A 27,663-nucleotide genomic window follows, 5' to 3' on the forward strand; every position below is an offset into this window, starting at 1 on the left:
CCAGTTCAGAAACCGGAAGTTTCCCGAGAGTGGCGGTTCTCCCGGTCGGTTCTCCCCTTATTAGACATTCTCTGGGTGCGTCTAGATTTCTAGGCTAACCTAGTTCCTCATTGATGCACAATCCCACAGGGACACCCCTGCCTGCTCCAGTATTCTACATCACAAATTCCTAGAAGGCAAAAAAATCATATCTTTGGTGTGCGGATTTTTTCCCAAGTCAACTTAGTTTAGGAGCTCGTGGGCTTGTAACACATTCTTTGCAAAAATGTACACAAAGCGACCAACCTTTATTTTGACACCTAGTTAAGGCGAGTAACCCGGAACTGGTCCGTCGGTCCTGGTGTTCACATGTCCACAACCTTTTACTGTATGGTCCACAAGTGTCCTGTTTTTAGTTATTTGCGAGTTTAACGTCGCGTACACAATAATGGCTAAACTATTTGTGAATGGCGGAATAGGTAATGCATGTCTACACTGTTTGAAAACGTGGTCGTCATGTGAAATACTGTCTGTATCAACGTTACAAACTCAGGTTGTCCGCACGCTTATGAGACCCGTAGGGAAAGAAACTGGTGGTCAAGTATCAAAAAACAATACGGGTCTGAAAGCTATTGACCTTGTACAGCGAGAACGTGAGTCTAAAGTAAAATCCAAAAGCCGAAAAATACCAAAGACCGATAATTTCAAAGAGGTTGGTTGACAAATATTATATGATACTCTTTGTAGCATACATTGCATTTTTCTTGTGATGAGTAGCCTAGAACTTCACGTTGCAGTATGAAGATCAAGTTCATATGGTTATGTCTGCTTATGTTTTTTAGACGCACACTGCAGTCTCCCCGGTGCAGCACAGAGTCTCACAACTTAAACAACTTAGCCAACAGTTACAAAATGTACACCCTAACGTGCTAGCCAAGGCTTTACACAAAAGCATAATCTTCCAAAACCAAGATGTAATCGCAATCAACAAACCTTATGGAGTTCCATTACACGGTATGGTTTTATGCGGATACTAATGCAGACATTGGCTAACCACCGACAGTTATGTCATAGGCTACATAAGTAACCTATTGAATTTTCATTTTTTTATCTTAACCTAAACCTATTGAATTTTCATGTCCAATGTAGATTCAACGGATGCCACAACCAGCATAAAAAATGTGTTGCCAGTGTTGGCGAAAATGGTCCATGGTATGCGGACAGAAACGAGGTTGCACATTTGTCACAGTCTGGACAAAGATACAACTGGTACTTTACTGCTTGCCCAAACAGAAGAGGCAGCTGACCACATTCACAGCCTCTTCAAGGCCCTGCAAATGGAGAGGAAGTACTGGTACAAACAGCTATGGAGTTCCAGATGCAATGCAATAATTTACAGCTGTGTTCCCCCTCCTTGAGGGAACAAACCTCAGTTGAACACTCAAGCTTTATTTTGCTTTGCAGGGCGGTGGTCGTTGGTGTACCTGTCCCCTCAGAAGGGGTTGTAGATATACCGGTCATTGAGAGAGAGGTCACTGGAGCACAACCCCACTTTAAGGTAAGTTACATTATGAGTGGACATTGCATGCAAAATCATCATAGTTCCAGATATAACACAGTTATGACATTGGTCTGCAATGGCGTATTAAAACACACATTGTGTTGATTTGTGTAATGCCTCCAGTTTCTCTGCCAAAGCACAATAAATCTACAGGTTGTTTGTTAGCTAAGGCTTATTTAAACAACACATTTTGCACACACCCTGACCTTGAAATGATTGGCATCAGATGGGGCTTAGTCCTCTCTTCCGCACCAGTGATAATGGAGAGGGCGTGACTCGGGTTCGAGCCAACCGAAGTGCCCGTAGTGCAGTGACTAACTATCGTGTGCTGGACAGCACCCATGGCTGCAGCCTTGTGGAGCTCCAGCCAATCACAGGTGAGTTGTGTCTAACCAATCTTACCCTCCAATGTTGCTAAAGAAGGCATCTTTTTTATTTTGTTCACAGGTATAGTCAAATATATGCACCTGGGATTTACAGTGGTTTGTAGCTTTAAGACTTTTTTTCCCCCCCCTTTTAACCTTTAGCCGTGAAGCATCAGTTGCGAGTCCACATGGCTTTTGCACTTGGATGCCCCATTCTGGGTGATCATAAATATGCCCACTGGAATAAGCTAGCACCTCAGGTAACCATTTCATCTAACATCTTTAACTGGAAATTGGTCTCTGGTAAAGTTGTTTCCAGTTTGACAATTAACTTATCATTCAAGGTGATTTCATAATCAATAGAGTGAATTGAGATTGAAGACAAAAGAGTGGGCTTTTCTACTACTTTTGAATTGTGCCAAAATCCTAGATAAGCATTTCTGTGCATTTCTAGCAACTGCCAGAGGGAGTTTTACGTCGCTTGGGCCTGGAGCAGAGCAAAGCACGCCATCTTCCTCTACACCTACACCATCGCCAGCTGACAGTCCCCGGGTTCAGAGGTCACCGCGAACTCATTGTATCCAGCCGGTTACCCAGGTTCTTGACAAGTACTTTGCAAAGGCTACATATTTCCCTACCAGACAAAAATGGAACTGAGACAGACATCCAGACACACCAGTGATGTTTAAAAGTCTCTGATGACTGAGGAGAAATGGGAGGCTTGGAATCTCCAGCTCTCTCTTCATGGGTAATCCTGGTTTAGGAACCTACAACAAATGGATCAAATAGCTTGTTTCATGCCCATATATGGACTGGGTTTCTGCTCTGATGAATTAGATATTTATAAGGCCACTTGTTTTCCGTTATTAAATATGAACTACGATACGCTACATTTGTTGTAACTTATAAATGTGCTCACATTTCTGGAGGCTTTAAGCTCTGGGATGACAATGCACTCATATTCATATAGAGGGCAAATGAAGGAATGCTAATTGTATCCTGTATGTAGCTGTAATAAGTCACATATAACACTTCAAAACTCAGAACTCAAAATTGGCAACATTCATTTTTTTAAGCAACTTTGTCGTGTTGAACAGCTACTGACTTACTCCAAGGTAAGCAGGTTTTTGCAGGTAAATTCAAGTGTTGATGCTGAATAAAGGTGATTTGCATATTCCTATATATATATATATATATATATTCATATATATATATATATATATTCCTATTGTTATTTCAGAGTCGTCAAGTTGTAAATAAATTAAACCTACCAATATTTGTAATTGGTCACTAAAAACAGTAATTTGGGGAAGGCAAAGAAAGTGTTTACCAATATGTATTGATATTCCAATTAATTCATACCATCATGATGACTAATCAAAACACCTGTTTGTAAACACCTTTTGATTTAACATAAAAACAGTGGCAAACATGGGAGTAAACCCCCCCTGAATTACAACACACCACAAAGGACAAAAACTGTACAAAAAGCATGTTTGAAACCATGAACTTTTCCTGCATAACCTCCCAACTCCAGTATATCAACAGAGACAGGAGATCAAACATACAGATATAAAAATAAAAAGCAGAACAGAAATCATATTTCATATATAACCATACTGCAGATTACGTGCTACAGGGAGCCATGACCTTGCTCTGTAGGGTCTTCCTCACTAGTGAAGGCAAAGTGTGAGGATCAGAGCCAACGGATTTGAGTAGGTTGGAGACGTGCATGTGTGTCATCTTCCCAAGCCGTCTAGATCAGAAAAAGTGTTTTCCTTAGGTCTGTTCACAAAAGAGATTGAGTACTTATTTTATGAAACTTGCAAATGACTGGTGTAATTAAGCTTTCAGTTCATGACTGAGCAACTTTAAGAAAGGCTCCATTCACTGTAGTGGGTGTCATGATGGTTGTTGTCAGGTGATTCAACAGAGATGTTTCTTTAGGTGTACATATTCTTATATATACTTTACGTAAAAAAGGTGAAAGGCCATCAAGTTCAACTTCCAGCAAGGAATGCTGGAATCCTCCCGGCTGCTGTCGGCAGGGAGCAGTTCTAATAGTGAATCCTCCACAATGGACGGACAGATGCTCACTCTTGTCAGTTTACATTTGTGGACGCTATGGCGATGACCTCTTGGATTTCCCGCACCATTGTGATGCGTGTGAGCATGTGCTCCAACTGCTGGCTGGGGATTGGCTGTGTGGAGTACCAGATAGGGCTGTTGGGCACGACCACTGGCTCTGGAGTCAGGTAGTATGTATCATTCCGCCCCTTAGCACACTGAGGGCTGTAGGACGACATGGAAAAGATGGATGATGAACAAGGAAAACCCCAGCAGCAGTAAACCAGGACAGATGAATGAAACAGCAAGGTAATGAGAACTCATGAGGTGCAGCAGACTGATTACAGCACTGAACATTTTCGATAGTTAAGTATTTTCTACTAGGATATATTTTTTTGTGTGATGACAGAACATCACCGGTATATCACTGGTAACAGAACGACACCCGCCATACATGTTTATATATTCACTCAAGACAACATTTCATGAAAATACATTTTCTGCAGCAGTCTTTTCTCCTTCAAGATAGTGAACAGGTTGAAACAAAACCACATTTAACAGACAAGGTCAAAGGTTAGACCCACCATTTGAAGAGGTAAAAGTCATAGAGTTTGATAGGGCATCGCAGTGGATTCTCGGGGTCCTCTGCCTGCTCTGCATACATGTCATCAGTCACTGTGACAACAGAATAAAAGTTAGTTTGTGTGGACATTTTTTATTTTGGACAGTTAAGTAATGTGCCAGTTCTGCATAGATGTCTCACCAGTCATTGATTAAGATGACACTACGATTTCTCTATCTTAAGAAGACTGCATGACAAATAGCTATTGTCACATATGATACTTCTATTGTTACAACAATGATCCAATTTGGTGTGATGGAATGATTTTTCACAAACACAAACATGTCTTCCTCTGCGTTTTGACATTGAGGAGGTGCTGTAAGGCCGAGCTCCTCACCCTTCTGGCCAAGGTGATGGGGTCCTGAGCCCTTCAGATAGCGGATGGTGGTGCTCTTGTCCTTGTGGTTGGATGGGTTCTTCTTTGTGTGTCTTAGCACTTTGGAGAAGGCCACCTTCATATGCTGCTCCACTGTTGTCAGCTGGAAATACCTGACGTAGACACAAGCCATTTCAGTTAATCAAACGAGTCCCTCTCATACAGCTAATAGTAAACAAAAACTATTACTATAGGCTACATGTAGAATGGATACACTATAATTGACTATAATCAATGGAAGTAGCTACACCAGACGTGATAGCGGCGCGTAGGTTCGAAAAAAAAAAAAAAAAATAAAAAATAGACCATTCTTCTAAAATGGATTTTTGCACGTCGCGAACGGAACGCTTCAGTTACGCGCCTGGTGTAGCTTCCCTGTAAGACAGACAGGGAAAGGGAAGATGGAGGAAGATGGTTTTCTGCTCACTTGGTGTTGAAGTACATGAGCGTGAAGAGGAGTGTGGAGGGCGAGTGGGCCCCGAGCTGCTTGCACTCCCACAGCATCTCTTCAGTTACGTGACTGGGGATGATGTAGCCTGTGGGGAACAGAGAGGCCAACACACATGTGGTCAGCTACCCACAACACTATCACATGAGACAAGGGAATGTTGTGTGTTTCTGTGTGTGTGTGTGTGTGTGTGCGAGAAAGAAAGCATGTAGAAATTGAGAGCTACACTAAAAATATATATGTGATAAAATAATGCATTATAAGAAGTGATGTAAGACGTGGTGATACAGATCTATGTAAAAAAAACTAGATAAAGCATCCATTAATAATGGTTCTACCATCAGCAGATTCATTTAACATGTCCTTTTAGCCATGCCATAATTGGCATTATCATAGTCATCATCATGTTCTTAAAACAAGGCACAAGCTTTAAATACTCAATTCAGTTTTTCACCTTAAGGGGTTGTACAAAGCACTTTAGTACTCGTTCTCTCAAAAGCTTTCCACCACACACACACACACACACACACACACACACACACACACACACACACACGATCAGGATGATGTCTTACCTAGTGGATGTACATTAGGCCTGTACTCTTCAAGCACTTTGTGTAAACACTGTGAGAAGCGTGTATAGTAAGGATCGGAGAAGATGTCATCTACCCGTCCATTTTCAAACAGGTACTATGAGGAGACAAAAGGCAGAATGGGATGAAAAAGAATTTCAAATACAAGAGACATCTTTTTGTGTGACTTACTTTACAGCTCACTTTATAGAAAAGAAAAAAAAAACAATTGGGCTATCAATTCAAAAGAACCGGAGATACCTTCTGAATGCACAGGAAGACGTAGTAGAGGGCGTCAGCCTCAAAAGGCTCCTCCTCCAGGCCTTTGGCCTCCTGCGTCATCAGGGACAGGGCCACATTCAGTTCGGCCACCGCACTCGACACCAAGTCCTCACGGAACCGCAGAGGCTGACGACCTGGGCAAGGGAGAGAAGAGGGAGAGAGAAGAGGGAGAGAGGGAGGGGGGGAGAGGGAAAGAAACACACAGAGAAAAAGAGAAAGGGTCAACTGAATGTGTATGCCTAATTCATTGTTTCCCAACCATGGGGTCGAATGAAATTCAAATGGGGTATTACATAAAAATTCAAATAATAAAAAAATAGCAGTAGCAGTAGCAAAACAACCAGGCGAGTTAGTCAAACAAACGAATTAGCTTGCTGGGACATTTGGGGAAATATACCGCTCTCAACTGGATGTTACAGCAGAGATGAGATGCGCTCTCTCTCTCAACATGTTGTGAATGATTGGGGTCTTGTGACATCAAAATAGGGTCGTCTGCCAAAAATGTTGGAAACCCCTGGCCTAATTGAATAACAACAGTCCATTCAAACTCCCAACTTGTCCCAGCCAATCCGATTATCCTCCTGTACTCACGTCCAATGGGGGCCAGCTTGTTCTGCTCCTCCTTGTCCATCTCGGCGTTCTTGCGGTGGACCCAGAGGCGCCACACCTCCAGTCCCTCCTCTGGCTTCAGTGAGATGGGGAGCATTAGCTCTGTCGTGGTCTCGCCTTGTTGCTCTCCCTCCACCTGAGCCTGGACAACACCCACAACGGTCAACAACTCTCATATACAATTAGGTAACACCCTATACAAATGTCCTCATGAGTGAACTGAACTAGTGCAGTCCTCCACTCAAATCTTCATGGATTTCTCAAAGATATTCTAGAGCAGGGGTCTCAAACTCAAATGAGCTGGGGGCCAATTCTGCCAACGTCATCTGATTGGAGGGCCGGCTATTTCTGAAAATGCAATGTTCTTTTTTTCAAATACCACACAAAACTGCAAACAGAAAGTGCAAGTGTTTTTATCTAGTTTTAGACACCTGTGCTAGCAACCTTAGCTTATAAATAAAATAATGATAAAATAAATATTAATACAAATTATAAAATAAATGAAAAACATAAAAACAGGTGTGTGTGTTTCACACCAAATAAAAATATTTCCTCTCATAACTTTTTTAAACCTGGCAAACTAGGCATCAGGGTTAAGAAAGCAAGACCATTGATTTTTTTATAATATTTCAATATTATTTTATAAAATTTCAAAAGGCCATGGCTTGAAAGTGGTCAGAGATGAAGTCCTACTGTAAATGTAAAAATCTTTGAGTAAAACAAAAGTTTATGAAGGGGGTAAATTTACCCATGTAATTTGTCACTGGATGGCAAGCACCTCAAATTATGCACTTTCAGTAAATACTGGATGAAGATATTTAAGCAGGTTTACTTTCCTTTTTTCATATTACCCACATAACAAATTAACAGGAAAACACCTAAGATGTATACCAACACCTAATATGTTGTGGTTTAGTTTAATAGATTACTACAATATAGGCCTACAATAAAGTATTCTGGTCAAACAGTTCCTATCATGGGTAATCTGCAGTACCCAGAAGTTCGTGATCATATTGCGGTTGACTTTGTAGTTCTTTAGAGCCCTATTTCTACTAGCCCTGCTGTCTGTACCACATCCATTACGGACACCATCATCACGATTACCACTGCAACCTCCAAGCTATGTTGGGCAGAGGGTCGAAACAAGCATGGTATGCTTAGTGGACACCGCTGTATACACGCACCTCCATTCACAGACGACCGCGTGACTATCACTGTCATAGACGATCGATCATAATCTCCAAAAGGATATTCTCCTTCAGAATTAGAATAGGTGAATAACATAGCTTACCTAAGACTTCATCGCACGTGAACGTTTTTCAACATTTGGTGTAGGCCTATTTCTGCTTCAATTTCTGCAACACTATGGCCTGCATCGCCTCAGCGCCATTACATATGCACGCCTTTGTGTTTCTCGCGTGTAATACAAGTATTTCCTGAAAACTTTGCGCAGCGATTTTGGGTTTGAATCAAGCTATGGATGTCTTGCACAGAGTGGAGCAGAGTAGGCCTATAAATGAGATTTGTCACCGTACCTGGATCTATCGTCTATTTTAATCAGTATCGTTGTTTGTCGCAATTGATAGCCTCAAGGGCCGGATTACATTATTATTTTGTCATACGTCGCGGGCCGGAATTGGGCAGGACGCGGGCCGGATTTGGCCGGGTGTTTGAGACCCCTGTTCTAGAGACTACATGGTTTGAGTTAGATCTCATAAATGGAATGATATTCATCAGGGACATTTATGTCACTAACGTTACACGGATATTGGAAGGCGCGCCTGCAGATGTACGCCCGTACGCACTGTGCGTACCATCAGGCTACTCAACAACGAGAGAGAATTTCCCCTGTGTGTGTGTGTATTCACACCAAGTTAGCATAACTTCCTAACTCTGCACAGTAGCCCATTAACTGTATGACAGTAGGCTATTTACAATTTTCTGTAAGCAAAGTTTGTAAACATGTTATCAAAATCAACTTAATCCAGAACTATATGCACACGCACACCTTTTGTTTGAGCAGGAGAGAGAACACACACACACAACAATTATGGGTCATTCCACGTCAATTCAACCAGGGCCCACGCACTTAGGTCTCAAAAAATTCTGAAAAAATTACCAGGTGTACCTATGTTACCCAGGAGACACACTGTAAAATTACTCTTATGTAAGATCAATACTTTCCAAGATACAGCCAGTTTTACAGGGGGAGGGGGGTGTCGATTTTGTTCGGCTCTTTTTTTTTGTCAAAGTTCACAAGCCCACAGCACAAGAACTAAACCACGTAGGAGGTTCAAATTTTGCATGCTGGTACATAAATAGGAATGTAGGAATAAATAGGAATATAGTATGTAGCAAAATCGTCACGTTTGGTCTGGATAATCCTGCATGGTCATAGCTGTCCCTCAAAGTTGATACAAATTTTATTGGAGTTTTTGGCTGGGCTCTGTTTAAGCCTTCAGAAGACATATTTGTACTCAACATAGTAAGGAAAATAAATCAAGAGCCTGAGATAAGTAGAAACACTCTCACAAAAAACAATGAACAGAAAATAAATTCCTTCAGGGTCTGAACAGCAGACCTTAGAAGTCTAAAAAATAATTTTGGTTCTCATTGTCAGAGCACCTAAACACCTTGTGGGAATGTACAAAGATTTTTTAAATATTTTTTTCTTTATTCTCCATTATCTTTTCTTTTTAAAAACACCAATTTGACTTGTCTTATGCAAATCTTTCTTTTTCACTTTCCACCCTGAACATGGGCAAAATTCACCATTGACATCAATATGTTTTGTATACTACCTGGTTATTAGCACACAATGTTAAGCTAATTCACTAATTCAAGACTCATCATGGATATAACACTGTATATATGGGGCTGTATAAAGTTGTTGTTGTAAAGATATTGCATGTGGATGTTGTTAGTACTATGTAGGCTACTTTTTAGCTGACCAATGCATGAACCTAACCAGGAAACGGGCAAATATTATCAACGCGTTGAAAGTTTCGTTGAGCGCGGGTGGGGGTCTATAGGCGGGTGTGCGTACCATACCATTCATTCCTGCAGGTGCTCCTGGATATAGGTATTGGGTACTACCAGTAAAATGGCAACATTACACAATCTCTATGACAATGTAATGTGTTAAAACTGTGAACAACATTTATTTAACCAAAGGAACGACATGGCTTCAAGTGTTTGAGTCAAACCCAGAGTGAGCTGCCCTCCCTGCCCAGTATCTGACCTGTAGGTGGAGCTGTTGCTCCTGGCCGTCTGTTAACTGGCCCTGCTGCTGCGGGTCCCAGATGTGCAGGGCCTGCGTGGCCCCCTGATAGGCCCCTCCCACTGTCTGCACCGCCACGGGGATGTGGATGTTCCCGTTCATGAACTGCGCTGGGAACATCTGCACCACCTCCTCCTGTGTGCCCGTCCCCGACGACGCCACCACCTGGTGCTGCGCCACCCCGCCGGCAGCCATCTTGTCTTTGTCGTCAGTGGCGGTGGTTGCCGTGGCAATGGGAAGCGTCTGCAGCTGCAACGCGGCGCTGTAGGCCTCCTGCGGGATGGCGATGTGTGCCACGCCCTGCGGCTGGGGCGCCGAGTACACGGGGATGGTCCACGTCTCGCCCGAGGGCCCCGTGAGGGTGCCGGTGGTGCTGTACAGGTGCGTGCTGTCCACCGTCAGCAGGTCGGGCCGCAGCGACACGTAGCTCTGCTGGCCCTGGCCCTGCGGGATGGCCAGCACGGTTGCCAGCTGCTGGCCCTGTGGCAGCGCGTACGACACGGTAGCCAGCGGCATGTCCACCTTGCGCTTCTTGGCTGGCTGCAGCACGCCGGCGGGGCTGGAGCCGCTGGGCCGACGCTCGGCCTCGCGGGGGGAGCCCTGCTGCTGGCCCTGCTGCACAGGAGACAGGGCCTCGACCGTCTGGATCTGGATCTGCTGCCCTCCCGCTACCGCAGCCACCAGCTGAGCCTGGATCTGAGGAGAACACACGAGATACTCTAAGGGCTTATTCAGGGAGATGTGTGAGCGATATATAATGTATTTAACATACATTTATAGGTGCATAGAGATAAGGATAAAGGGGAATCGGTATCGGCTCCCACACACAGCTGCGCGCAGTGCAGTGCTGGAGACGCATCCCGTCCACTTTACATGGGCTTACGTCACCCGTTGCCCACCCGTTGTAACAACGGAAGGCACCAGCCAATCAAATTACAGTTATACTTCAAGTCATTTGCATAGCTACCGCCGGGAACACCCACTGGCATGCGCTGACGGAACGCAACTGTGTGTGGGAGCCGTAAGTGTGTGTTTGTGTGAGTGACTGGAGCTTCTGTCATTAAATGCACTGTACCTGTTGATGCTGTTCCTCTGTGAGTTCTCCCTGCTGCACAAGCTGTGCTGCCGTGGTGATGCCTTGCAACTGCTGGTGAGAAGGTGATGAAACCTGCAGCACCTGGCCCACCGTCTGACCCTGGTCACCCTGTATCTGCACCTGCCATGCAGAATGACACTAGGAACATTTGTAGTCTTAATGGGTGGGCTATGACTACTGCAACTATTGTAAGAGAAATTAAAAGAACTCAATTGCAATGCATGAAGCTGGCAGTGTCAAATGGGCACAGAGGAGCTTAAGCTAATCTAATATGTATTTTGGTAGTTGCGTCTAGATATTTTAGATTGTCTGAGGGTTTACCACTGACCTGCACCTGGATCTGCTGCTCAGAGGCCTGATGCACAGCTGCAGCCAGCTGTGGCGTGATCTGTGCAGATGTGACCTGCACCTGGTTAGACACAGCCAGGCAGACAGACACCGGTTAAACTCATATCTAGTTATTTCAGACACCTTTAACCAAGCTGAATGATGAAAACATATATTTTGCGCACTCTATTTTTAGCTTCATATTAATTACCCTACAGCACCCCGGTGCATTTCCCATCAGTTTTCATGCAAAATGAAACTCATTTAAATGACATTTTCTGACTGGTTGTGGAAAAAGGTCTTACAGGGCAGGCGAGCTCCAGCAGGGACCCTGCCACCTCTGTGCTGTCTGTGTAGATGCAGTTTGCCCCCTGCTGGTAGACCATGGTGGTGGTGGTGGTCGGGGTGCCACCCTGCTGGCTGAACTCCTGCAGCACCTCAGGGCCTTTGGTGGCCAGTGATTCCAGAAACTCCTTCATGCGATGCTGTGGCACGGTGCGGGCCTTCTGCCTCACGTACTCATCAAAGGAAACCGTGCCGCCCTCCATCGGCTCGCTCATGGCGTCTCACAACCCTCCCCTGGAGCCTGTGGCACAACCACATTGATCGTTGTGTAGCAGATGGCATTCTGTTTATATTTATAAACGGTACATACTATTTCTACAGCTCTTATAGACCCTTTCAACAAGGTAAACAAAAACAATGCTTGAACGTTCTATTTGGGCCCCAGTCTACTTCCTCTGCATTAAGATAACATATGGAATGTTAAAAAGGAAGTCTTGTGGGGCCAACTATGATGCTGATAATGGAACTCTCTTGAAAGGGTCCATAATGTTACTGCTTTCCTACTGTAGGCAATACTCCATAGTCAACTGTACATATCTGTTCATACTGAACACAAACTTATTTTCACTACTCATGATGTTCTTGTTAATACACTTCACATATCTGTCTATATTGTTCATACTGCATATCCATATTTATCCTGCTCTAAGAATGTTACTGTTAATACACTGCACATATCCTTAGGCCACCACACACGGCCAGCGATGTGACAGTCAAACCCGACGGTGGAATTCTGTTAATCGCTTTATTAGACACACTACTGGCGACGCGATCACGCATCGATTCAGTGGAGATAAACTGACCATACAGTGGTTTTCTATTATGCATATCAAAATCGCCCTGAAAAATAGAAAGGCGCCGATTAGAGCAATGCGACGGCCGTCGTTCCACTTGCCACATGTGTTGCCCCATTCACTTCACTGGCCATGTGTGTAGGCCTTTACTGTAAACCATACCACTTCCTTAACTGTATAGTACTGTCTACACTACACTATTATGTCATATACTGTTTATGCTGCACTACCGGTCTATAGAATACTGTTCACATTGCACTTTTCTGCATTTTTGCACTTCTGGTTAGATGCTAACTGAATTTCGTTGTCTCTGCATTTGTACTCTGCACAATGACAATAAAGTTGAATCTAATCTAATCTAATAAATATGAATGCAATATTAGTTAGAGAATCCGGTTTTGAACATTCACTTGCAATGGCTTTTTAAATCCTTTAAATTCCTCAATGGTGCATGCAACAATATTATCCAAGATAAAAATCTTACAATAATGACAAACCTACAATTTTCCGACACCGTCCTTTATGCATATTAACTATTGGTAAAGTGTATACATATATTTTTAGATTTTAATAGATGGTGATGGGAGAGAAGAAAGGTTAGTTGCTATTGCTAGTCTAGTTAACCACAATACAATCATACTGTCATATCCAAACCTATTTACTTGACCTACCTGTTATCTTGAGGACACTAGGTTATAACCCAAAGTCATATAGCTATCTAGAAAATATATGTTCTTAGGGAAAACAAGCTAAAATATATAACAAATTGTTCTAACAACAACATTGGTGCATAACTGAACATTGCATACCAAGAATATGAACTCTTCTGATATTGCATTAGTAAGGTTTGTAATTTACCATGCCAAATCCTACAATTGTTTTTCAACAGTCGTCAAGCATAGATTATAATCTTGCCAAATATTACAACATTTTGCCAAAGTGTGCTTAGGTGCAAGTGCATTTTCATGCACAACATGAAATTAATACATAATGAAATCCATAATGTCAATTCCACAATTGCACTTGAAGATGCATTCACTTGTGTCTAAACGGGGGGCCAGCAGAATGTATACCTGAGAGGGTGGGGCTGTGGGCACTAGGCAGCTGTGCAAAATGTTGGGGGTGGCAACCCATGTAGCTGTTTCCCTTTGACACAGATTATTTTGTAAACTAAGGGCACATCATCTTATTACACTCACGTGCGTTTAGAGACACTGTGTTAAAATCTGAAGCTGGCCTAATTGAAGATATACGCGTATAAGCAATTTGTGACAATCATGTTGTCGAGACGGTTTTACTCTGGTTCGTCACTATGTTCCCTAGATGGCTAGCTAACGTTAGCTAACAAGTTGGTATCAGAATGAACCAGTTTGCTAACGTTAGCTAGCTAATGTTAGCTCCATACCCACCCATTACGATACCGCATTTCATGTGTTTATGTTATGCCAACTAGCTAGTCCGTTAGCATGATTCAATATAAAGTGGGCATATTGGCACATTTCATAATTACAATTTCAATGAGTACATTGCATTTTAACAACACATAGATTATACAACATTTCAAATAACTCCTTGTAATTCATTGTGAAGATGTTTACGACCAGAAGTAACAAGCTATAAGCAGGTAGCTAACGCAGGCTAAAGAGGCATCTTCCCATGCTACCTTAAATAAAACCAAAACCTCCCGTTCCGCCAAAACACTCCGTTCAAAAATAAAAACCCCACGAAACTTATTCATTCCTGTCCACATGTCATTACCATTTGGACTGTGGCTACTGAAGATGTAACACTGCATACTTATTCTTATTTCGTCCAATTTACTGAAGCGAAAAACAATACCAAAATGACATGACGTGGGCTTATTTGTCGGCAGTTTAGATATCTGCGCTGCTGTAAAAATAAAAACAACACAATCTGCAGAAGAATACTCACGAGAAGTATCTTACCGTGTTTAATGATCTTATTGTGGATTGCACGGACCGATGCGGTTATAAAAGAAAGAGATACTTATTGCATATAACTAGCTAAATAGTTCAATGCAGACGGAAGTAGGCCCTCTGTCATAGCACACGTCCCCGGACTGTCCTGATAACCGAAGGCCGTTTCAGAGAAGTCTAAAGACGGAATGAGAGCTCCCCCTTCCGGCTACACGTCTTCCATAAACACATTTCCTAGTTCGTGCACGAGGACCACACATCGACACATTTCATCACACCGGGAACGTGCATTGCGTGTACTCGAGTCCCGCTCCAATAATAAAAAAAGTAAACACGAATTATGTGGCTAATGTGTTACCTATAATGTGTGTACTAATAATTTGTATACAGATAGAGGAATACAATAGTTTTATATTTCACACTAAAGATTTGGTTTTTGGCTCTGATATGACTAGGCCAATTACTTCATTAATGTGCAAAGGGTTACCTTTCCTGAATTTAATCATATCAACATGTGGCACACAGATTTTTGTTGTTTTTTTATTAAATGAAAAACAAAATTTTTGTTGCCTAGGCTAGTAGACCTATTTCTCGACGCTTTTATTTATAAGGCTATTTCAAAAGGCTCAACTAAATTGAGATTCTGTGGTCTAGTCCACTACTACAGTCCCATAGCATTACTCTAGTCTTGTCTTTTCGGTCAAACATAAGGAATATGAGCATTTTTGCATTGGCTACATAATGAAGAACGAATCTATTTGTCCTTATGTAGGCTTAGGAAAACAGTCTGACATCAACATAGACATAAGCTATTCTCTTAATATATAGGCTATAGCCTATAGCCTACATAGATATTGTTCTTATTGAATATTAGGCTACTCAAACTTCTTACTTCAAACACTTGCCCTAATAGCTGGCCGATAAATGCATAGCACTTAACATTCATTTAGCGATCTGTCAGATTCAGGTTAGCGTAAAGGGTGTATGTGCCTTTAACAGCACTTTATTTGCTTCAGTCCGCCTTAAAGAGCTAGGCATGTGCTTGCGAGGGCCTCCCCCTGTTCACCCTACAACATGCTGCCAGGCCGCGCTCTTAAGGTAGACCTGACTAGATCCGTGGTGCGCACTCATGTGTCATCTTTAGAAGAAAGGAAGGAGTTAATTCCCACGGTCTCCCCCCCCCCCTTAACCCTACTCTGACCCACTTTGAATTAAGATCACTGAAAACGAGAATAAAAACCAGAAAATCGTATACTTTTCCTAAACACAGACCTACTAGATTGGCCTATGTAGCCTACAGGATAGCCTGTTGCAGGCCTAGCCTATGATCTATCTTTTTGACTATAATTCAAACTAAATCATTGAGATTTCCTTTAGCTAAACGATAATTCAAACTAAATAATTGAGATTTCCTTTAGCTAAACGTGTGTGTGTGTGTGTGTGTGATAGTAGTCTACTGATGTCTGTGTAAGTGTGACAGTCATTCTGTCCTCACCAATGCAATTTATTTCATGGTTGAGGTAGCCAGTCAGTAGGCTGGTAGCCAGTCCAGTCACACAAGATTAAGATGGTTGTGCTTGGCACCCAGAGGGTGGCGGTAGGGATCATACAGTAACACTGTAATAATCTTCCCAGTAGTCCTACACATTATTGCATGTTCACTAACCGTTAAAGTGTGTGTGTGTGTGTGTGTTTTCTAACCTCCGTATGCACTTCTTGCCCCTGCCACTTAATGATCTTAGAGAAATCCTTTAGAGATTACCCCAAACCAGCTGTGAAGTGACAGAGGGAGAGAAAGCTGAACGTCCCCTCAGCCCAGGTGCATATGCTCTCATTAGAAGAAAGAGGCTACAGTGTCCCAGACCATATGGAATTCAGTTTACCATTTGAATTTCTTCAGTGGAAGAAGACCTCCTCTGGAGCAGATTGTTTGGTTGTTCAAAACCCAGAAGTCTTCCATAACTTGTAGGAGGGGATGCCAGTCTGGGGCCCATGATAACATCACCTGAGTGAATGGAGTGCAGTGGAAATTCTGATAATCTAATCGTCTGTGCTGTTGTTTCATACTTCAATTTGGGGGTAGAATTGCAAGCAGCATTTGAAATCAGTGAATTAATCACTTTAATCACTGATTCGTTCTGAAGGCTGGATTAAATAACAGCAGGTGAGTGGAAAGTGGTTTCGTAACTTATTTATCTGAATAGAATGTGTACAGTTTAACTCCTACGTTGGCTCTATGGACAGAGTTCTTTTGCCATATACTGAATGAAAAAGAAGGCAACAATTATGCTCTTTAGCCATTATGAATTTCATTTGGCCCCAGGAATGATCTTTAACCTTATTCTTAGCCTGTTAGCAACTCAGAAATATTAGCATTATGCTGTGTTGAAATGGCTGGATATGTTCTACTAAAATAGTTGGTGTTTTTGTTCAGCTGTCCTAACATTACAAACTGTTGACACTTGATAAGCCTGATAAGACATGTTATCTAAAGCTTATCTGGGAAAAAGTACTTTATAATGACCTCTTGACTGTACCTTAATGCAACTTAATTCAACATTGTGGCAAAGGGAGCTTTCTGTAAAAGTCACATATATACCAGGATAATTGTACATTCAGACAGGCTCATATCATAATAATGTATATCATATAATAATGTCAGCATTGTATTTAGTTTATATTTTGCAGCTTCTTTTCTGACTCACCTGACAACTGACAATGCAGTGGAACATGCATTGGCTTTTTGTTCTTGCAATGATACTCACCCTGTTGCACCATTCAACTGGCAGTCCCATTATGAACCCAACAAAACCAAACATCTCTGAGTCTGTGACTTCCCCTGCCCTGGAGGCAGGCTCTGGTGGGACGAATAAAGATGAGAAACCTCCCTCCTCCCCTAAGACCTCCGCTTGGACTGAGCAAAAGATCAGTAACCGAATCTCTCAGACCTTGGAAGGCTCATTCATGTCCTTAACACAAATTATGGAAAGTTCTAGAGATGGGAGTGGATTTCAAGAGGGGCATAATGAGTTGAAACAAGGGGTGGCACCCTCTATCAGTGTTCTGGAAGAAAACATGATTGCACAGGAGCTGGAAGAAAAAAGAGACTGGGAAGACACCTGGTACCACTTTGCACCTCCCTTGCCCCAGCGGCAGATCCAGATAATGGATGGCGATAGGTCTCATGAAATTACTGAGGCACAAACACTACAGGGTGTGAGCTCCTACACTCCTGAACATGCCACATCAACACAAATTGTCCCAACCACCATTTCTATACTGTCGCAAGTCAAGTCTGTTAGCAGTGACTGGCAGAGTTCAACAAAGGACATTGCTACGTTCCAAAAAGAAGCATCTTTGAATTTGATGACCCAGACACTTTCAGACAGTCTAAATGGGAAAGGCAGTGATGACAGTATGGAGTCAAATACTGCTCTTGATCAAGCCACAGTTATAGTGCCAGGGCATCCTGAGGACTTCACACCATATGGTGCCACTGTCCCTGCTGATCAGGAGGCCAATCCCCATGTCACTCTAGCTGATTCAATCATCACAACAAACCCACAGTTATCACACCTGGAGAACAGAGGCGTGCACATGGTTACACAAACTATTCAGTCAAATCAAACAGGTAATTTATTCAGTTATAGTTATTTCACATTATTTAAACACATAACAAGTGTATATTATGTTCAAGCGCAATCAAATACAACAATATACAGCACGATCTCCATTCAGTCTGCATTAAGACTGTGTTTTGTTTATTTTGTTAGGTGAAGAAATCATAAACCCTACAAGGATTCTGCCAGATGTGCCATCAGAGATAACATCATCAAGTATGTCAGCAGTCAAAAGTCATACATTCTGACATCAAGTGATTGTTATGATTTTTTTAAAATTTGTTCTGAATTTTAATGTGACATTCATTTTTCTGTCTACCCTCTATACTCTTGATCTTTCAGAGAGAGATGAGCCAAAAAAAAGTCCCCTGGGGAGGATTGGTGGTTTTCTAGGACCAATAAACGAGCCAGGGTTCTCTGGTTCTTTAGGCCCTTGTCTGCTGGGTTTGGGGGTCTGTGTGGCTCCATCAGGGCCTGATGGCACCAGCCTTCAGTGGGAAGACCTCAGCCGCACTCTGGCCTTTGCCTGGGAGCTGCATGTGTTTGGCTGTGCTTCCCTATTCCTGCTATTGGTTGGTGGTGCCCTCTGGGGGATAAAAGGTGCATTTGGCCTGCTTCGTCCTTACTGTATCGCCCTACCCCTGGCAAATATTTTGCTCCTGCTAGCAGGAGTATTGAGGTGTGCTCACTTCCTGATCGACCCCTATGGTACACGGCATATTTTGCCACGGCCTGCCCTGTCCGCTCTGTACAACTTGCCACTTCCGCTTCTGCTGTGGGCACAGGCTGTGCTAGCGATGATTGTTTTGCGTGGACAGAGACTGAATCTCCTGCCCCCTGCTCTGCAGTGCCCCCGAGTGACTGCAGGACTTGTGGCGCTCCACTGCTTCCTTCTCTTTGTGGCTGATATCCTCTCCCAGGCCCTGTCTCCTGCTCTGCCCCTGATGCTACAGACTTTTTCGGTTTGCTGGGGCTTGCCTCTCTGCTTGGGTCTTCTCTTCCAAACCCTGAGCCCTCTTCAGTCGACCAGGACTCCTGTTCCACAGTGGACAGCGGCAAAGCGAGTCGAACACCGGGCAAGGCGAGTGTTTTCTTTATGCACTGTCTTGGGAGCACTAAGCTATGCGTTTCAGATCCACGGAATCCTCTGGCTCTACGGCTTGCTTGGAAACTGGAGAAGCTTTGGCTGGGGCTGGTGGCTGTGTCAGTTCTTTGCACGGCTCTTGGAACTGACATGGAGCTACTGCATGCTCCTGCTGGCATCTTGGCCTTTCTGGAGACCCAGGGGAAACAACCGCAGAGGCGAGGGGAGACCAGAGGCAACGCAACGGGGGAAGCTGGGTTCCTACTGGGACAGGATGCTAGAGAACTTGCCCGGGGGACCATGGGGGATGCCAGACAGACACTGGGCAGAGCTTATACCAAATAACTGGGCAGCCCACCAGCGTGAGTGTGCAGACATTAGTAGCTCCATAATCCATAACCATGATGTGGTCACTACATCTCAGGGTCAAAAGGACAGCAATTCAGACAACATAGGTAGCATCTCCACCAACAGCACCATGTGTGACTCCTACCCCACACCTTTGTGGTCACATGGACATGACTGGAGTGAGAGGGATTGCATCCTGTCCCTCATTGAGTTTGACCTGTGTCCCCCGTCGCCCATCAGTCTTACCCGCAGCATTGACAATGCACTTCATTTTGACGACCTCCTGGGATTAGGCAGCCTCTTCACGCCACCACCTCCATCTTGGACTCAAGGCCTGGAGCCGTACTGCCCACAAGCAGGCAGCGCCACTGCTCCTGCCACACCCGCACACATCGCCTACAGGTGGGCCCTGGATGCTGGCTCCAGCCCTGTGCAGCCTCACTGCTTCAGGGGCTCGTCGCACCACTTCCAAACACCGCGGTCAGACGCCCAATCTCCTCTGTCTACAACAGACCTTAGACTGCACTTAGAGGAGTCTGACCAGCCACCCGGGATACAGGGCGTCATCGTTATGGAGGACGACTGGAGCAGCGTGAGCAGTACAGATGACATCACCGACCTATAGACTCCTTTATGTGATGCCATTGGGACACCTGAGGGATTTAAACTGCTTTGTGTCTTTCCCACTGAATCAGATTGAACTCTAGTGCAGCTGTCAAAATGAGGCCACCCAGTGCTCTCTCAGCCACTGGTCCAATAATTCTGAGCTGTAATGTTTATTTGTAGCATAAACAAACAACAACGAGATTATATTTGAAAAGGTATTGCACGATGTTAATACAATAAGAGCAATGTGTATAAGTATAATGTGTGATATGTCATTATATCATCACGTTTATTTCTATCTTTTTACTCCCTTTACAATTTCTACATGAAAGCACTTTATTAGGCTGCCAACGTCATTGTATGTACATTATGCACATGGCTTCACAGAAACACACCATCAGCTTGTCCTGAAACCTCGTCAACAAAGTCAGGATTAATGATTTTTTTTTTTATAGTATGTTCGAATAATAGCTTAGACTTTCATATAAGCAATCATGAATGCTATGTTTAGAAAACTCAAACTGCGTTAAAAAAAGATATTTAGATGAATTTTCATTAATTCGTTTATTTCCCTTGTCAAACAGATGGCCACCTTGGCCTACTAATGATTCAAAACCAATCCAAATGTTTCACAAACACATAGGCTATAGAGGACATTCTGAGTAGGAAACTTATTTAACTGCCCAAATCAATGTAATTTGAGAAATTACATTCTCTATGCTATCAGAAGAACCTACTTGTCTTTTTGGAATAACATTTTGTATATGTGATTGTTGTTCAATGAATAAACAATTAGAATGTAGTGAGTCTTATATTATTTCATGACTATAGCTGATTAATGACAATAACAGCCCCTGAGTTACAGACATAGGCTACATTCAACAGCCATGAGTTTGTTATGGGTGTAGCTCAGTTTTGTTCTTGCCCGCCTTTACAAAAATGGCTACATGTGCTCTCCAGTACAATCTGAGATTAATAATGGTTGGTTTGCACTGATGGGTGGATGGAGGCCTTTCCTACCAATATAGCTGGCTTTTCCCCTGAGACCTTCTGTGTATTGGTCATAATGACTCCATACAAGGGATGCTGCCCAGAGGAAAAAGACAATTATTTTTTCACTTTTGATATGTAGTCATTGCAATGCAGTGACAACTGCTGAGTCATTATCGGAATGTATTTAGGACAAGAAGCTTCTGCTCTCCTTCCGGCCAGCAGATGGGGAATTAACTTTTGCCTGCCCTGCCCCCAGCCATCTGAGTCATGGAGATGGTATGCAGATCACACCCCTAAATAAAGCCTTACCTGCTGCACTTAAAGCCAGATCAAGCCCATAACCTACAACAACAACAACAACAACAAACAAACAAACAAGACTTTGTATCCTGTCAATCAGTCCCAACTCCACCAACTTCTTTCGTGGCCTTACCTATTTCTCCTCATGACCATGATCTTTTTAATACTCTAAATGGCTACAACCGAAGTGAGACAATAGCCCTGGAGGTTCCCCTATTACAAAAGCCACAACTGCATCTCTCCTAATAGTCTTATGAACAATATTCTTATCCACTGTAACATCTGCATTACCATCATCTTGCCAATGTAGTAATAATGAGCTTTATTTCAGCTATTGTTTAAACCACAACAACAGTTCCCCCACTATATAACATACAACCTGCTCACCCAGTTACATTACAAATGATAACCCATGACAACCTGCACACGATTATGTTACAAATGATAACCCAAGGAACAGTAATGTACAGTACAAATATTGAATGCAAATATTTAACTTTATACTAATGGTGAAAAACTATTTATTTCAGATGTCCACTTCAACACACATTTAAAATCGGAAGTGATCTAATTGTCAATGACCTGTTGCCATGATTTTTTTTTTTATGCTTGGTGAGATGTAGATTTGAATAAATACATAAATATCAAGAAGGTTGCATTTTTAGGCCTCTTGGAATAAAGTGTTCACCGTGATTACCGTGATTCTTAGGCTATGCTGCTCCAGAAATATTCACTCTAATTGTTGATAGACTAGGTGAACAACCACAACCAACCCTACCTGGATTCCTGCCGCTTCACCTTTTCCCCTATTTGTCAACTCCCCTTCACATTTCCCTACTGGCATTGCCCTCTAACAGTCATAATAGATGTCTCTGTAATCGCCTAATCCTTTGCAGGGTAAGTGTTGTTTATGGTGATGGGGGCAAGTTTTACTATTCTACTGTACACTAACTGATCTAAGTGTAATTTAATTTAGTTAAACTTTCTGTTCCTTACCAGATGTCTTTGGACATTTGTCCCTATAGTATTGCACTACCCGTGACTAATCATTTCGGCTCTAAAGTTATAATCAAACTCCCATCTGTTAAATAACAGTAAATAAAAAAGATAAAGGAGCTTGTAGCCTTGAATGAGTTCACAGCTGTGGTCTGAGATCAAATTCTTTATCTTCACTTTATTCTTTATCTTTCACTTTATCGATGCTTGTGTTTTTAAATAGTCATAAATGATAAATGCAGGAATGACAACTTAAGGTTGCTAGAACCTCACGTGCATCCTCCAGAAAACATCACAGATCACATATAATATAGGGCCTGGCCTATACTGTATATCCATATATTCATTCATTTGACGGTAGCAGTGAGTTGAAGAAGGTTGACAACTATATAAAATGCAACTGAATTAGCCTACAGATCAACAGGCTTACTTCAATTTTCCTCGAAATGCTTGGATAGGCGTATATCGTCTATGTGCGGCTCTGATTTGTATGAATGTGCTGCCATCTGGTGGTCAATTTAAAAAAAGAATCTTGCAATCTCGTCAGGTGACTATTATTTCTGATTGGATCATTTGAAAATTTAAATATCCTATAGAGATATGCACAAAATGCACTAAGACAAAACATATGGGACTCCATTCACAACTTCCTTAACACAATAGGGTTTAGAAATCATCATTGTAGTATGAAAAAATGATCCCTGTAAGCAATTGGATACAACCACGATACAGCCTATGGATAAGACATTTGGTGTGGGAAATAATGCAGGCCTTTATTATACAACCATGCTATCGCAACACACTTGTGTTCATGTGACTTGACAGACCTTACCATTTGTAAAGTCACTTAATGTTTGGATGATCTCAACATTGGTTTGTTTCTTTTTTATTCTTATTATTTCTCATTTATCATGGTTGTTATTGCATAGCCCATTGGTGAAACGGGGAAAATGCATATCTGTGGGCACTCCTTCTGGCTCAAACGCAGTAGAAAATAAAGTAGGCTAGGCTACACTTTCTTTGTCCCTCAGATACCATGCAGGTGACTTATTGGTGTCTGGTGAATTTTGGCATCCGCCTTGCACAATTTGCGTTATGTATGTCAAGTTATCATGCACGTTTCCTAGACATTTTAATTACAGCCCTTATGTTTTAAAAAGATGATTTATGGTTGTACAAAACAAATCAGATGAGCTCATGTCGTCATAGCGCATAGCGTCTCACGTTGCCCACGCTCTTTGACGTAATCGTGGGAGTGTTCCGTCGGAGAAATGAACGGTCATCAGTACAATCCTCTAAGCGTCCATGTAAGTTTACGTTAAATCTTTAAATAATGCACCCAGTGACATTATTAAACGGCGGGATAGTTGTGAATTAGCAGCCCGTATATTGCCGTAATAATTTTCCGTCTGAAGAGAATAGTAGTGATTGTCAGTCAGTACAAATATTTTATTGCTCCCTAACTCAACCTGTTCTCACCCACTAACGTTAGCTGGCTAGCTGGTAGCGTTTAGCGTTGATAACTAATGAACCCTCCTAGGCAGTAGCTGCTATACGGATAGTGCTAGTATTTGTGGTTTGCCAAACAGGGCGACAACCTGTTTTAGCTGTCATGCAATCATGACATATATGTATAAGATTTCTTATGTTAGGGATACGTCAGTTAATTTGTTACCGTTAGCTAGATAGTTAACTGAGTGATATCAGGCTTCGGCGTTTAAATGTAATGTTAGCTTGCTAACTATCCTCAACACCCTGCTTAGGACCATAGACTTTGCTCAGGTCTCCTACCGAGCTAGCCAGTTAGCAAGCTATCACTAGCTTGCTACCACAGCAGTGCCCCTCCATATCGCCTCTGATGATGCTGGAGCTTTTCTCGTTTGACAGCCGGATGCGAGTGACATAATCTTGTAACGTTATGATTAACACTGTTTGACCAAAACACATATTTATATTGTAATATTAACATAGATTCAGCACCTTATTTTGTGCAGTTACAGTGCTATTGATTAAGGATATCGTACTGAGCTTTTTCGATGGCCAACTTTTATAGAGATGGTTTTGGGCGTAAACTGAGCAATCCCAAGCTCTTGCGGCCATCAAGCTAGCCTGCTAGCAGGGTAGTTAGCTCCACGGTCAGTCATTTTAAACGTTAGAGGCAGATCTAGGAATTAGACTGGATAAGGTTATTTATCAAAATTAGCCAGCTGGTTTAACGTGTCAATTCATTCCTTACCTTTTCTTCACTAATGTCTATGAACGGCGAGGATGAGCCACAACTGATTTAGCCTACTACGCTAGTTTATATTAGCAAGTAAACCTATTTAGCCCGTGGCATCATAGGTCATTGTAGTGATGTTTGATATTTTGTATCATGCCCACTGGTCTCAGACCCCAAATATGATAAAGAATACTTGTTGATAAGTCATTATAAGATTGAATAATTAAAAATGTATTCCTGGGTGAATTTGGTGATATAAAGTTCAACTAACCAATTAGCTAAGACCAACCAAGACACATCCAATCAGGGTTAAGTGGGTCCTAGTTATACATGAAGAAGCACGCTATCAGAGATAACGTCAATTAGATGACAAGTCATAGGTAGCATTGATTAGGCCATTTGTCTGCGACTTGTGCACCTGTTACTGTTCTGTGACAGGTCCATGACTTTTCTCCATATTTTAGCTCCAGCATGCGATAAACCTTCCTGGGAAGAGCTGACTATTGGGAGATACCTTGGCACTGTTTAAGGACTAGAGGGGTTAATGTGCAGGAGGGGTTGTTTTTGGACGTTGAGACAGCCCTCTCCTATGTAGAAGACAAGAGCCTGCACACTGATGACTGGGCCAGAAGGTATGGTTCCTACTAACTCTGACAGGTGACTTCTAGTCCCTGGTAGAACTATATGTGTGCCCTAGGCTTAGATATTGCCATATAGACTTAGACCTAGAGTCTGAGTTTTCGGAGGGGTGAGGACTGCAGCTTCCAATTCATGTCATCCCTTTTGTGGATTAAGTGTGTCATTAATTAATTGTACTTCTTTGTTCACCAAATATCCTGTCCCTGGTAGAACTATATGTGTGCCCTAGGCTTAGATATTGCCATATAGACTTAGACCTAGAGTCTGAGTTTTCGGAGGGGTGAGGACTGCAGCTTCCAATTCATGTCATCCCTTTTGTGGATTAAGTGTGTCATTAATTAATTGTACTTCTTTGTTCACCAAATATCCTGACTCATATTTAGCAGCCTGTGTAGTGAGAACACAACCAATCCCACCCCCCCATCCTCACTCTTTCACACACACACACACACACAGTCACAGTTGTGACCTTGGGAAGCTGTGTGTTGGAGAGAGACTGGAGAGTGAGTGGGTGAGGGAGAGAGAGAGATAGTGAGTCTGTGTGTGATGGGTGTTGGCTGACCCATTTCAGCCAGAGAAAATGCACCTTTAGGGCTTTGGTAGAGAGTGTGTAAAGGTTGCTCTGATTTTGCCTTTTTTTTTTTAACTACAGTTAACCCTAATGGCATTTTTTGGTTGGATAATCACCATCAGAAAAACACTGTTTTTCATCAGAAGTAGGCTATTAATGTTTAATAATGAAATGTATGTTATGTTGATAACAAGGCTGTGTTGATGATGCACACTTGTTGTTAGTTACAGCTAGTAATCGCTAATTTAGTTCACCTCACTTTGGTCAAGTGGAGGATGTTTTTCATATACATTCCCCTTGGTCTGAAGAGAGGGAAGCTGGAGGTGTTGCGGTAGTTAAATAACACCTCCCTATCTGCTCTTCTCACACTGGTTGCCTCTGTTAATGCCTGGAGTTGTGTGTCTGTGCATGTTTGCGTTTAGGACACCACCACACGCTGCCAGAGTGTTGATTGTGACACACAATAGCGGCACTGAGTCCAGCAGTCAGTGGCGGGCTTGTCTGCTTAATAATGCATGCAGGACACAGACGCCTCACCCCACCACCGTTGTCAGTGTCTATAAGACTACATCATAGAGCAGGAGAGAACATGGAAATGCAATCTTATAGCAGGACTCTGCTAATGTGCCCGCATATTTGTACTCCATCTACCAACCCCCGTGGTCCAGTTCAGTGTGTCTAGTCTGCCTTGCATTGATCAAAGAGGTGTACGGCCAGAGCTCTCATATCAGGTCTCACAGTGGATGCTGTTAGTGTTGGCTGACCGTGTTGTTGTGGAAGGTGTCATTGTTGCAGTGCTTGTTGATTTGCATATATGATGGCTTAAATGGGAGGAGAAGAGAAGAATGGGGTGTACTGTTCTGTTTTAATGGCATGTTTGTTGTTTGAATAATTGTGACATTCTTTAAGGTTTACTTACCGTACTGGATCAAATGGAAATGGTGGGCATGAGAGCCCTATAGATCCTTAGGTCCGTGCATGTTCGGAGGGTTTGTAACCTACACACAAAGTATCATTAGCTGCTCTGTGTACTAGAAGAAGAGAGATCCATTTCACTTAGAGTCTTGACTCGGGGTTGATCAATTTGTCTACAGTTCATCAATCATATAAACTGGGCCAGTCGTTTTTCTCCTGTCATATCTATATGGGGATTGTAGCTCCCCAGTCTGTGGGCCATAGACTGAGGATGACATTAAATTCTTGTGTGATATAGGCCTGCTTAAAATGACTCTCTCTAGTTTGCAATCAGGCCATGTGAAAGCTACTGCAGTATAGCATCAGCATGGCATTGGGGGCTGTTGTTTTAAGTGAAGACGCTAGACCTGCAACAAGGTCTCTATTTCAGTAGGTTTATTTTGACTATAGTGGAAGTAGATTTACCAAGCGACAAGTGCTGGAAAGTCATGTCACAAAGCATTATATCCACGAGGATGTCCGTCTGGGTGTGAGCTTGTGTGTAGCCATCAGAAAGAACTGTTAAGAGTACATGGATTGCCTCTGGACTTGAAAGAACACTAGTGTGTTTTGGTGTGTGTGTGTGTACGCGTGCGCGTGTGTGAGTGAGCACGTTTGTGTGTGTGTCACTGCTTGGGATGGATGGTGCCTGTGTGTGACCGTCTCTTCTC

At 42.7% G+C, this 27,663-nt stretch overlaps 3 protein-coding genes across 4 annotated transcripts; 2 read left to right on the forward strand and 1 right to left on the reverse strand.

Moving 5' to 3' along the window:
• Positions 1–323: 323 nt before the first annotated feature.
• On the forward strand, positions 324–3,082 carry rpusd4 (RNA pseudouridine synthase D4). The gene is made up of 7 exons (XM_048255583.1): positions 324–691; positions 822–993; positions 1,129–1,333; positions 1,444–1,537; positions 1,767–1,917; positions 2,068–2,165; positions 2,360–3,082. The coding sequence occupies exons 1-7, from the start codon at positions 428–430 to the stop codon at positions 2,585–2,587; spliced, it is 1,212 nt and encodes a 403-aa protein (XP_048111540.1). The 5' UTR covers positions 324–427; the 3' UTR covers positions 2,588–3,082.
• A 143-nt stretch (positions 3,083–3,225) lies between these two features.
• Positions 3,226–14,919, reverse strand: LOC125302425 (transcriptional regulator QRICH1-like). Of its 2 annotated transcripts, none has more exons than XM_048255582.1 (12): positions 14,670–14,919; positions 11,890–12,170; positions 11,586–11,666; positions 11,237–11,377; positions 10,123–10,857; positions 6,864–7,023; positions 6,252–6,406; positions 5,994–6,108; positions 5,398–5,506; positions 4,932–5,083; positions 4,557–4,647; positions 3,226–4,197 (listed from the first exon to the last, which is right to left on the reverse strand). In XM_048255582.1, the coding sequence occupies exons 2-12, from the start codon at positions 12,142–12,144 to the stop codon at positions 4,008–4,010; spliced, it is 2,184 nt and encodes a 727-aa protein (XP_048111539.1). In that variant the 5' UTR covers positions 12,145–12,170; positions 14,670–14,919; the 3' UTR covers positions 3,226–4,007. The 2 variants fall into 2 exon arrangements, with proteins under 2 accessions (XP_048111539.1, XP_048111538.1); XM_048255581.1 differs by having other exon boundaries at positions 11,237–11,395.
• Positions 14,920–17,456: 2,537 nt separating this feature from the next.
• Positions 17,457–21,120, forward strand: LOC125302348 (proline-rich transmembrane protein 3-like). Its single transcript, XM_048255507.1, has 3 exons — positions 17,457–18,291; positions 18,434–18,496; positions 18,752–21,120. The coding sequence occupies exons 1-3, from the start codon at positions 17,457–17,459 to the stop codon at positions 20,335–20,337; spliced, it is 2,484 nt and encodes an 827-aa protein (XP_048111464.1). The 3' UTR covers positions 20,338–21,120.
• Positions 21,121–27,663: the final 6,543 nt, after the last annotated feature.

Source organism: Alosa alosa, chromosome 10 (assembly GCF_017589495.1).
Source record: "Alosa alosa isolate M-15738 ecotype Scorff River chromosome 10, AALO_Geno_1.1, whole genome shotgun sequence".
Taxonomy (NCBI): domain Eukaryota; kingdom Metazoa; phylum Chordata; class Actinopteri; order Clupeiformes; family Clupeidae; genus Alosa; species Alosa alosa.

Excerpts from the sequence above, each read along its gene's own strand:
- rpusd4 (XM_048255583.1), top strand. The coding sequence starts at position 428 with ATGGCTAAACTATTTGTGAATGGCGGAATAGGTAATGCATGTCTACAC. Across the intron at positions 692-821 it reads AGACCGATAATTTCAAAGAG|ACGCACACTGCAGTCTCCCC; the intron begins GTTGGTTGACAA and ends TATGTTTTTTAG. Across the intron at positions 994-1,128 it reads TTATGGAGTTCCATTACACG|ATTCAACGGATGCCACAACC; the intron begins GTATGGTTTTAT and ends TGTCCAATGTAG.
- LOC125302348 (XM_048255507.1), top strand. The coding sequence starts at position 17,457 with ATGAACCCAACAAAACCAAACATCTCTGAGTCTGTGACTTCCCCTGCC. Across the intron at positions 18,292-18,433 it reads TATTCAGTCAAATCAAACAG|GTGAAGAAATCATAAACCCT; the intron begins GTAATTTATTCA and ends TTATTTTGTTAG. Across the intron at positions 18,497-18,751 it reads ATCAGAGATAACATCATCAA|GGCCTGATGGCACCAGCCTT; the intron begins GTATGTCAGCAG and ends TGGCTCCATCAG.
- LOC125302425 (XM_048255581.1), bottom strand. The coding sequence starts at position 12,144 with ATGAGCGAGCCGATGGAGGGCGGCACGGTTTCCTTTGATGAGTACGTG. Across the intron at positions 7,024-10,122 it reads AGCAACAGCTCCACCTACAG|GCTCAGGTGGAGGGAGAGCA; the intron begins GTCAGATACTGG and ends GGTGTTGTCCAG. Across the intron at positions 6,109-6,251 it reads TCTTCCTGTGCATTCAGAAG|TACCTGTTTGAAAATGGACG; the intron begins GTATCTCCGGTT and ends GTCTCCTCATAG.